We start from the raw sequence: 12,417 nt of genomic DNA on the forward strand, positions 1-12,417 counted from the left end.
TACCGTTTTAACCTCCACGCCCTTGACCTTGGAGTCAATTTTGCGAAGGTCTGCTCGTAGCAGGGTGACCTCGATATTAACAGAGTCTATTCGGGTCTCAAGAGAGGTATGCACTCCCGCTATGGCTTCCATCACATCCTCAAGTGTCAGAGTTTTGGCTCCAGGAGAACATCGTTAGTTGTTTCTGGGTTGTCGATCTGTTTCCCCTGTTGGATGCCATTAGGGAGAGGGCAGATTGGTGCGCCACAAGAACAGGTAAAATCGGCAGCTTCCAGGTGCAGGAGTAAGTGGGCCCCACGGGGCAGTCTCAGTGTCTCCAAGCAAGCACACTCGGGCCACTGTACAGGAATGAGGGGGGAAGGGGGGCCAGGTACAGCATTTCCAGCAGTCGTCTACCTTCCCAGCGGGTACGGTCAGGCCGGTTAGATCAGAGCACCCAGCAACCACGACGTTAACTCCCCTACAGGATCTTTGTTTCTGGCCGGGGCAATAAGTATCTGGGCAATAGAACGGGTATCCAAAGACCAAATGACACCAAGGGCAGGCTGGGGGATCCCAGGCCAAGGAACAAGAGCAAAGTCATCCAGGCAAGTGCTACGATATGTTTAAGCCATGAGGGGTAGCCTCCGAGCCAACAGTCAGCAGAGTTACTTGAAAGCGGAGGCGGACTCAGGCAGGCGCGGGATCTAAGTCCAGTCAAGCGGGAGCAGGCCCCTTCTCCACACCCAAGGTAGTCATCTGATTGGAGGGAAGACCCGACCAGACCGGCAAAGATGGATCGTGTCCCCGCTGCATCCACATCTCCGCTGTCGGACGTGAGTGTAGGGCTGGTCACCCAAGATCGGGGCACCGATGGAGGAGCAACACAGGCCAAGGTCTGTTCGAGGAAGGCAGGGGTGTACCAGGCCATGAAGAGAAAAATAAGAGACACTGACGGGGAGCCGGCACAGGGCAAGGCCAGGTGGTGTGGTCGCCGTCTCGCAACGAGATGTATGGCGTCACTTAGGCGAGGTCCCCTAAAGATGGCGCTGCATGGGCCGCAGGTGTAGGCAAGCAGGATCAAGGCTCTTCATTGCGCCCCCGGGGCACAGGTCAGCACCCCCAGCTACCACACGGATAGCCAGCAAAGTCTTGAACAGGGGGTGGGAGCAAGATGTGGGCCACAGTCACGAGCGGAGGTCTTAGAGACGGCCCCCGCAGGGAGGCGTCGTCAGGCGCGGCAATTCTCGACACAGCAGCAGCTCTCCATTTCCACCCGCAGAACCAGGATAGGCTGGGCGCTCCTCAGCAGGGGAACAGGTGGATCCGCCCCAGTGTTCCGATAGCTCCACCGCAACTCACCGGCCCCAGCCAGTAACGCGATCGGCCGAGAAGGCCCCAGATCGCAGCCGTTCAGAAGTCATCTCCGGAGCCAGTTGCCATTTTATCCGCAGGAAGGCCGCAGCTAGTGGAGGGATTTCACCGACTTCTATACCTCCCAGGCTCTCAAAAACCAGGGAGAGCGCACCTGGACTGGTTTAGCAGAGACCCCTGATCTTTATAGGGTATCTCGACATGTAGAAGCGGATGAATGAACGGATTTATGTGGCGAAGGGCGGAGAGCCACTCTAGCAAGTGACCATTCCGCTCGGCAGTTAGCCACGCTCCCCTTTTTTGACGCAAACACCTATCTACCAAAAATCTGAGACAGAGTTTTGAGTCACAAATTAATGCCATTTGAAAGCAGGCGTTAACAGGAGAAGTGTTTTACTTTCTCCTTACTTTTCCGACTGCATGTGTGCTGTACTGTAAGTAGTAAAAGTTTGAAAACTTCTTTAGGTATAGTATTTTGTACTGAAAGGGAACCCTTCCAGTAAACAACCTGTGCACTTGCACTACAGCACAAAAGTGCGTGCATGGCACACGTCGCTAGGGAGAGGAAGGAGGGTGCCATATGTCTATACGGTGCTCTCCTACTCCCTCTCTATCATGCAGCATAGCATTTTTGGCTGCTGCTCTGCGTTGAGTGATAGTTTGACCATTCTGGTCCCAAATGTTTAATATCCCTATCCCAAGAACTAATGGTTGATATCTTGTCTCGGTTTCCCAAATCAAAAAAAAGTTCACTGAAACAGATGAATGAGACCAAAGAGAACAAAACATCACTGATTGTTGTATTTTAAGATCACTATTTTTTGCCAACTAAATCAGATATTTTGTTTACCTTAGTAGCCAGAACAAATCAGAAAGAATATCCTAGCCTGAAAGAGTCAATTAATCAATTGCTGTGACCCTACACTGTGTAGATTATGTGGTGGAAACTCTTTTAAATGGTGATAAACGTCATGAGAGATCTCTGGGAGAAAGTTTGTGCCACCGTATTACCAAAATATTGTCACTATGGAGTTAAAAATAGTACCTTGAAAATAGTTTGGGAAACAATATTGTGGTCATTATATATCTGCAGGCCAATATTCTGGCCAACACTTTGTGACATACAGCTGTGGGAGCCTTACCACAATATTCACCTGAACCCCCATGTTTAATCTCCTCAATATTTTAGCAAAATATTATGGCTCCAGTGTCTACAGTTAGAGGCTACATTCCTCATCTGGAAAACACAATTTTAGCAGAGTTGGAAAGAATACATTATTGAGAGAACAAGAAATGAGTTGCAGATCAAAAATTAGGCAAAAAGTACATCATTTACAAAGTAGTAACATTTCAGTATAGAGAAAAATCCTGAAATGCCATGAAGGCCCAATTACAGAAGTACAGCTGAATGCTCAATCATAAATCTTAAAAATCATACATTTTAATAGCACCCAGTTAGGCTGAAGCTAAGTACACATTTTAAGTGTCAAAGTACTGACAGCATCCCATTAGCAAGTTCAAAAGAGAAGCATGGCTAGCACCTGCAAGTAAAATAGCAAAATAATCCTCAATGAAAATTCTAAGAAACATCCCAATGAAAGAGAGAAAGTCAAAGGTTTTATAGACAAATATCACTATTAATAAATTCTGCAAATTCAGTATGATAGGGTTATGGTTAAGGTCACATTGGCAACAGCTTAATTTCCCAAATCTTTAGCACTAACCCATTTCTTAAGGTAAGAGAAATCTTCTGTTTGCTCCCTCATCATCTGCATTCCGGCGATGTACAGCACAAATGGAACATTTCTTAATCAATAACTCATAGGATTCACACGACTACACTAACACTTCCAGTAGAAGTCCTTGAAAATGGACAGAGACAAGTTGAGTAGAACACCATAAACTACATCCATTTTAAAATAATGATGTATTACACAAAAAAGTGACATAACTATTCATAGCATTGTTTTACACTTCTATGTGACCTGGGAAACTCGTTCCAGGTGCAACATCATTAGTTCAACGGCTACCACTCTATGAATCATTAAAACACTGATTATGAAAATAATTATTTTCACATGATATTTGCACATTTTGCATATTTTCGCAAATGCTACAACACAGCCATTTGTTTTATCTAATTCACAGTGGCTTTTTATTTTGAACAAATGTACACCAAGAGAAAGAACAACTCTGATTTGCTTCATTTTTTTAAATTAGGCTCTTCAGAAGTATGGAGGGATTGATATACTAATCTGTAATGCTGGAGTTAACCCCCATGTCGGGCATATTTTAGACTCAACAGAGGATCATTGGGAAAAGGTAAGGTATTGTCTCATGGATGTACAACTGGCCCTTTGAGCGGCTTTCCATGTACTCCTGCCTATTACTCATGTCTGTTGCTAAGATTGTCTGAGAATGTTCTTGTTGGATGCTTGGTCTGCCTCTCCACCCATGAAGACAGTGTTGGGCTTTCTTGACTATGCATTTTTTTATGTAAGGACAGGGAATTTTGCTAGCATAAACTTAAAGTCATCTGATGAATCCATCCTGAAAAGTACTGGGCTGGCTGTGAGACGTCTGAAATTAATTAATCATCATCATTTTAACTTTATTTCGGTTTGTTAATGAACCATAAAAGTGCATCGAAGATAAAAAAAATACATTTACAACTCAACTAATACACAGTTACATCTCATTTTGGATATTTGCAATAAGTCAGTTAACGTGCGGTTTATAATGTGACGATAAAAGCACTAAGACAATAAAATACATGAGGTAACAAAATTTAAAACACGATAAAGAACTAGTTACTGAGACACAGCAGTCTACTTACAATAAGTAGGTTACTACAAACGAATCAGTCTTCGTCTAATTAACCACATCGAAAACAAAAATTTGGCAATAGCAGTAACTATCAGTGCATTAGTATCAGTTTTTAAAATTCTAAAATAATCTATGTAGTTCCTGACTCCTAGATTCACACATAGCTGTATGATCCACTTTTTTCTGATAACAGAATAAGCAGGACAAAACAAGATCACATGGATTAAAGATTCATTTGGGTCGTTGCAACCTGGGCAAGGACGAGCTAAACCCAATTTCCATTTATCAGTATAAGAATGAAGGGGTTGTGTACCATATCTGAACTGTAAAAACAGTTTTTTTGCTAAGACAGGTTCTATAATGTCTAATTCTTTCTCAAAGCTATAGACATTCTTGGAATCCAAAAAGCTGTCAGTGAGACTAGAAGGCCTGGCGGATCGAAGGACCTCTTCTAAGTTATAATATTTTATAGACTCAGCCAGGGTTCTCTTTGAAATGGATTTGCATGTGTCCTCCGGGTTGGACCAGAGATTCTCCATGCCGATCCTAGACGCCTGCCCCCTTATAAAAGATAACCACTTTATCCTCCCTACACCCGGGCGTGCCATCACAATCTTTAATTCTTCTCTATAGCACTCAAGCTCCGGGACACTCCACAATCTACGCCAATAGAGAAGCGGGCGAGAGGCAATTACTTCTGCAATAGGCCTCAGATTTATATCCAACCTTAGTGGAACTAGGGGGGTGTTACTTGGTAAGGAGAGCAGCTGTCTAATAAATTTATTCTCTGTTATACTAATCTCGTTCGCTGGACAGTGGCCCCAGAGTTCCGCCCCGTATAGGGTGGATGATCTGGTTTGAACCTTATATATTTCCAGCGGTACACTGACTAGCTTATGGACACAAGATTTCTGCACTTTAAGGATACCCCCCATAGACTGAGAAAGGGTTAAATTAGCCTTAGTCATTTGGGTTTCCCAACTCATTTTGTCGTTTAAGGTCAGGCCTAGATAAGTGAAATTATTTACCCTTTCCAGGGCTCGTCCATCCATTGTCGGGCGAGGGCAATTAGTTGCAGTGGCATTAAACACCATGTACTTTGTTTTGTCTATGTTAATTACCAAATTCCTGTCCCTACAGAATTTGGTAAATTGGTCTAACACCCGCTGCATCCCCATAGATGTTTTTGAGAGCAGCAGGGTGTCATCTGCAAACATGAGTGCAGGAAATTTACCACCAGCTAAGTTAGGGGCGTCGCTGTTTTGTACACTAATTAGGTCATCAACAAGGCCATTTAAAAAAAGGGAAAATAGCGTAGGGGCCAGTACGCATCCCTGTCTAACTCCCTTCTCAATGGGAAAATCTCTTGTTAGCTGGCCGTTTTTGCCATAACGAACCTTTGCATAGGTTCCTTCGTGGAGTCTTTTAAATTGGAGACATAAATAGGGTGGAATCCCCATTGTTGTTAATATGCTCCAAAGTTGGTTTCTGTCCACCATGTCAAATGCGGATTTGAGGTCCACAAATGTCAGGTAGAGGCTCCCCCCTTCCATCACCACATGCTTCCAGTAAAGAACCTGGAGCCGTAGTAATTGGTCAATGGTCGATGTTTTAGCACGGAACCCTGCTTGCAGGTGGGAGAGGATGTTATTCTCGCTAATCCAATCTTGCAAGCGTTGCAAAAGCAGTTTGGCATAGATTTTTTGAGTAACGTCAATAAGACTAATTGGTCTATAGTTTGACGGGGCCAACGGAGATCCCTTTTTATAAATCGGAATAATTTCGGCCGCCAGCCAAGTACTTGGAGGCTCTTGACCGTCAAGAATAGCGTTAAATATGACGGTCAAGTAGGGGACCCAGATCTTCGGCTCATCTCTAAAAAGATCACCAGGGATCTTATCCAGCCATGGGGCCTTATTACATTTTAGCCCTCGGACTGCAAGTGTAACGTCCGACATAGTAAAGGGGGGGGAAGGGCATTCTAGGCCCGGTCTCAAAGGCGTTATAGGTAATGCATTATAGGGGGAAGCAGTGCTAGAGTAAAGATCACCAAAGTATGCACACCAGGCTTCCTCGGCAATGTTAGGATCGATCTTTACCTTCCCTTCTGGCTTCCCAGTGTGGACCAGATTCCAAAAGGTTCGGGCATCTTTCGCTATTAATGCCTGTTTGATGGCCTTCCATTTCTCTGTTTCCCATTCAGATTTTGCATGAGAAAGGAGGTTCTTATAGGCGTTCCTTGCAGCCATAATGGTTGCTCTGTGGCCTGATTTGATGGCGGAAATTAGAGTAATCTTCGCCTTCCTACAGGACTGGTTGTACCAGGGATTTGTGACACAAGCCTGTCGGTTAGTCTGTTTTGCCGGTTTAGAAAAGCTAGCCGCTAGGGTCAGCATTAATTCTTTATGTATAGTTAAAAATTTAACGTCTTTATCAGGATTGTAGGCGTTTTCATGCAATATATTAAGGCGCTCAAACTGGGGAATGACACTTTTATACAGTGATGCCAGATTGTCTGGCGATGACTTAATCGTAGACCATCGAATTTTTTTACCACCCTGTGTGATCCTAATGGCACTGGAGACCAAATCAACCTCTTGGTACTCCCCGTCGTGGTTTGGCACATCCAGTTCTGCTACCAAGGGGTTATGGTCACTCTCCACACGATTGAGTACGTGGAAACATCGAATCAGGTGCCATAGGGACATACTAACCAAAAGATAATCTATTGTTGATGAATGGCCCATTCCATTGTAAGTACTCCTTCCTGGGCTGTCCCCCGGGAAGCGGCCATTGCAAGCTCTAAGTGAGAATGTATATGTCAATGAGGTGAGCTGCATGGCCATGGGAGTCCAAGTTTTAACTTGGTAAACATTTGGGGGTGGAATCCGGCAAGCGTCATCCTCATCTGTTGTTAACTGTGAGACTCCCCCAAGTGGTTCATAATGGCAATTGAAGTCCCCCCCATTATCACCTTGGTATCAGTTGAGAGGCTGTTTAATAGTGCAGTTAAGGACTCTAAAGTATAAGAAACCGTACCCCCCGAAACCGGACGTAGGTAGATGTTAATAATCGCTATTTTGGGTGTGTTTCTGCGGGTTAGGAGAATACATAAGATGTCACAAGAATTGGTGTTGATTCTTTTAACCGAAAACCCAAGATGGACACCCACCCATATGGTCAGTCCACCAGATGGTCTGCCTCTAGGACCTTTAGTTGCAGGCTCGGCATAAGTTACAAAACCCACTCTATGCTGAATGGTCCTAGCCCAAGTCTCTTGAAATATACAGATACCATGGTTATCCACATAGTCACACCACTCCATGTTATCTAGCTTTACAACCAAACCCGCCACATTCCATGATAACAACAATAGATTTTTATTATTGGAACACTGTTGTTCAACTGGCTGGTTTGGGGGTATAACAATTTCCACGATAGGATCACCCACTTCGAGATTCGTCTGTTCCTTAGAGATCTCATGGTTAATTACGGTGCAGTTGTCATCATCTATGCTAGAGGGGGAACTACCACGTTGGGGGGATGTAATTGAGTACCTTGTCCCACTCTGAATGTCCTCCTCCACTAGCCCCCCACCACCAACACTAAAATCTTTAGCAAGGGGGGCGGCCATAGCTGGGAGTCAGTCACAGCCATCAAGGCCGGAAATGGCTCCATATCTATTCGAGGTTTCCAGTGGAGTAAAAGGAATCAGGTGGTCCATGTTTCTATTCCCCTGGAAAAACTCTGGCCCCACAGGGGGCTGGCTGCAGCCACTAGCAGGGATTATATTCCACACTGAATTATTCCTAGGAGGGGGAGGCCTTTGAAAGTGACACATATAGCTGTTAGTTGGAGGCAAATGAGTGTTCCTAATGCCATTGTGGTCTGGAACCCCCCCAGAGAAAAGAGCAGGAGTCACATACGACCTTGGGTAAAAGTAAGTTAGGTCGTGTGGGACTATAGCGGTATTCAAATTCCTAGGGGGCCCTGTTAGTATAGCCCTAACAGCTTCTGGGTTCCTAAAGTTAATAACAACTATGTCACCCTCAGTGTTTTTTTCCCTGGTACCTAGCCAGGGCAGGCGTCTAACATGGACTATCTCCCCATCGATGTAGTATGGGAGTGGTCTATTTTGACCTAACCAATGTAGAATCTTATTCTTAAGTTGAGGATGGCCCTCCTTTCTGCCTGCTTCTAATGGGGGGACACCGATGAGTACAACTACAAAAGGTAGCGACTCTGGAGGTAATTCTACATTGGGTCCGTGTGGGATACCATTAGTGGACTTAACAAACCTCCCCCTGCTCAAATACTTGGTCTTAGTACTAGAATTAGCGTCGCCCGTCTGGGCTTCTCTTGGAGCCTGAGCCATGATTTTTGTTGCTGTTTGGGCAGGAGCCTGGGCCTGTTGAGAGACCAAGTTTTTCTGCTGATTGTTATTTGAAGACTTACTGTTTACAGTAGTTGTCTTAGCAGTAGTCCTTGGGGGGTCTACAGTGCCCTGTTTATTACTGGCAAGGAGTTTAGCGACTCTATTATTACCACTATTGGAGTCATTTGGGGCCAGCGTAATAGGAGCAGAAACTGTTGGAGTCTGTGATGAAATAGTCGACACAGGGGTAGACATTAAAGAGGTCATAGGAGCACTTGATTTGCCATTGTACAGAGCCTCCAAGTTGCCTAGTCGGTGCTCCACCCTTTTTAAGATATCCAAAATCGGGAGCATAAAGGACCTAAGCAACTGCTCAACTGTATTCCGCTCAGTATCAATAGGGGGAATAGTCACTAAACTTGGGATGGAAACAGCCTCATCTTGCCTCCCTCTGGTATTACCAGGTTGTATGTTGTTAGGGTCTGGGGTTGGTACCGCTGTGGGCACTGAATCAGTCAGTACCGAAGTTTTTGGTGCGATTACGCCAGAGGTCTTAAGTTTAGATGTCTTGCCAAACTCAGTATGACTGAGCTTGCCCCTTTGGGGAGCTCCTAACCCCCTCCTCTTTTTAGTAGGCGGAGGGCCAAGGGTTTTAGAAGTGGTAGGTGGTCTACCTAGCCTTTTCGGCTGCTCCTTAGGTAGAGAACAAAGTACATTGGCCACATTTGGAGAGGGACTAGGAACACATGGAAGCAAAACATTAGGTGAGGGAACAATTAATAGGGAACCCATAGGCGGTGAAGTGCTTCTAAGAAGTAGTGGGAATTCATCCAGTGACAATGGATCGTCAAGGGGTGTGTCAGTAATAATGTCCGATATAATGGGTGGAGATGCCAGATCAATTAATGGTCTATTTTTCAAGGACTCGATAGAACGACGTCGTTCAATCCTGCGTTCGGATAATGAATCATCCTTATCCAGATCCACAGCAGCCCTAGTGAAATAATTGTCAAGTGTCCTTTTGCTGGACCCCACTATGCTGGAGTTCTCAGGGTTTGCCGCCATGAATAAAAGCCTACCTTACAGTCTGAGTCCAAAAATGTTAGTGGGGTCGCCCGTCCCGTCCTCGGACGTCCCCGGACGGCCACAGACGGTCCCGCCCTTGTCCCGGGCTTCTCCTGGCGCCCTCCCGCGTCGCGGGAAGCTGAAGATCTAAATATACTAGCCAAAGTTGAAAAGGAATGGGAGGAGCCTGCAGGGAGAGCGTCCCAGCTGATGTTGATTGGGAGTTGTGGGCGCTCCTGGGACTTGGAGTCCTGCGCCCACAACACGCTCGCAGCCCTGCAGGTCCCCGCAGTTGGCAGTAAAAAATCCTTCAGAGAGGCAGAAGGGCAGTGGCCTCAGCGAAGCGGGACCCGCGCAGCGGGTTCCGCAAGCAGTAATCCGGCAGGGCAGAGAAACGAAGCAAAGCACTTCCCCACAGCGCACCCTGCGTGAAGCGCGGTCAAAACAGCATGTAACACTGGAATCCACCAGAGTAGAAGGGCGGACAGCTTTATTAGCCTCGCAGCAATCCAGGGGAGGAGCCTGCAGGGAGAGCGTCCCAGCTGATGTTGATTGGGAGTTGTGGGCGCTCCTGGGACTTGGAGTCCTGCGCCCACAACACGCTCGCAGCCCTGCAGGTCCCCGCAGTTGGCAGTAAAAAATCCTTCAGAGAGGCAGAAGGGCAGTGGCCTCAGCGAAGCGGGACCCGCGCAGCGGGTTCCGCAAGCAGTAATCCGGCAGGGCAGAGAAACGAAGCAAAGCACTTCCCCACAGCGCACCCTGCGTGAAGCGCGGTCAAAACAGCATGTAACACTGGAATCCTACAGCATTTAGCCACCAGTGCTCACCCCACAGGCTTGCATTCTTGCCGATTAGCAAAACTTCAGTTTTATTTGCATTTAGCTGCAAATATTTAGAAGTCATCCATTCAGCCACGGCCATCAAGCCGCTTCTGAACCTAGAGGCATTCAGGGTAGAACCTTCCGCCAGTGCAACCACTAGCTGCGTGTCGTCCGCATATGAGACATTTACATTATTTTACATTATTACCATCAGACTCCAATTAGCAGGGCCTGATAAGGAGCTGGGTTCAGTCAGATTATGACACAGGCTGGGGCACAGAAGTGGAAGCACTGAGGAATTTAGCTTTTAAATTAAAGTTCTTTTAACTCAATATTTAAGCTTAAGAACACAATTATATTTATGAATGCTTTTAAATGGGAAAAAGTTAAAAAATAAAATTTACCTTAATGATTAAGTTAACTCCTAAATTTAATTTTCTCCCATTTCAGTGACACATTTACAAACGGCAGGGGTCTTGCTCCCAGTGGCCAGTAGACACTGTGCCACATTTATAACTGAAAAATACAGTCACTTTTTTAAACTAGAGAAATTTTAATTAAAAAATATTTCAATGAAACATTGTCTTAATGTGTTTCCACACTTTAAATTGAGCCAATTACGTTTTAATCTTTTATGAAGCATGTTTCTTCACTTTAAATTCCTTCCGTGTAAAGAAATGCTTGTATTGTTCTGTTATAAATATGGCACTGTGTCTACAAGCCACTGGGAGAAAGATGCCCTGTGTTTGTAAAAATGACACTTTGAAATGGGAGAAAATTAAAATGATGATTTTTATGAAGTCCATGTAAACATAAAGATAACTTTTCAGTTTGATTTTCTCCCATTTCAAAGTGTCACCTTTACACACAGCAAGCATCTTGCTCCCATGGCAGGTCGACAAAGTGCCATATTTATAACTGAAAAATACATTAATTATTTTAAATGCAGAAATTTTTTCCATATTATGAAACGTTTTGCAGAACATTTTTCTGCACTTTAAATCTCTCCGATTTAAAAAAATAGTCCTATGTTTGTGTTATACATGTAATAGTGTCACATGTGGTGAAAGGTGTCCTGTGCCACAATTACATATAACACAGACTCTCAGTTACCCATACACACATATTCCCCTCATACACACATATGTTCATACATCCACAAAAACCACATACTCACTGACACATATGGCAGCCCTGTCATAGTGCCCCTAGTCAAAATATTTTGTACACAGTATCCTGCTCTATGGGCATTAGGCCTAAAGTCAATGAAGATGCGAATGGGGGTGCCTGATAACAATGAGTGAGTTGCTTAGCCTTCAGTAGCTTATGATGATTTTCACTAATCAAAATTAGCTCTCACTACAGAAAAGGTTGGAAACCCCTGTTCTAATCATTGTGAACTATATACAAGATTCGAGTGATCCAAGGATCAGGTTTGTATACAATCTGTGAGTCATAATAATAGCTCATCAAAACTTACAGCCTTATTCATCAACGGGCCGTTTTGCGAGCCCCTGATAGCGATTCATAGCGAATCGCTATTAAGGACTCGCAAAACGGTATTCATGTAGGAATTGCTAAATAAATAGCGATTCCTACACATTCCTTATTTGCGAGTAGCTAATCGCAAATAAGATAGCGATTTAAAGGGTGCCAGGGGTGTCCAAAGGACACCCTGTAGCACCCCTTAAATGCAAATTGAAACAGGTGTTGCGCACACACATGTCCAAAGGACATGTGTGTGTGCAACATGCAACTTAGAAAAATGCTTTTAAAAGTATTTTTCTACGTTTTTGCTATTTACCGAGAGGTCTGACCTCTCGGTAAATAGCGGCCCAAAATTGCATTTTCGCAATTTTTAAATGCTTCATGAATTGCATTTAAGGAATCTCAAATAGAGATTCCTTAAATGTAATTCCTCGCAATTTAGCGAATTAGCAATTACCGATTTTTGCATTTGGGATGATGAATCCCAAA

General features: G+C 44.6%; 1 protein-coding gene across 3 annotated transcripts in view; it reads left to right on the top strand.

Annotated features, from left to right (window-relative positions):
• Window positions 1-12,417, top strand: part of LOC144823654 (dehydrogenase/reductase SDR family member 4-like) — a 302,940-nt gene that overhangs the window by 141,117 nt on the left and 149,406 nt on the right. For 2 of the 3 annotated variants that reach the window (XM_078682356.1, XM_078682348.1), the window contains exon 4: window positions 3,574-3,675. The exons of the other annotated variant lie outside the window; for it this stretch is intronic. In XM_078682356.1, the coding sequence (XP_078538482.1) occupies window positions 3,574-3,675 (102 nt within the window). The remainder of the gene's footprint in view (window positions 1-3,573; window positions 3,676-12,417) is intronic. 3 annotated transcript variants of the gene reach the window in all.

The sequence above is a fragment of the Lissotriton helveticus genome, chromosome 1_1 (genome assembly GCF_964261635.1).
Source record: "Lissotriton helveticus chromosome 1_1, aLisHel1.1, whole genome shotgun sequence".
Taxonomy (NCBI): Eukaryota; Metazoa; Chordata; class Amphibia; order Caudata; family Salamandridae; genus Lissotriton; species Lissotriton helveticus.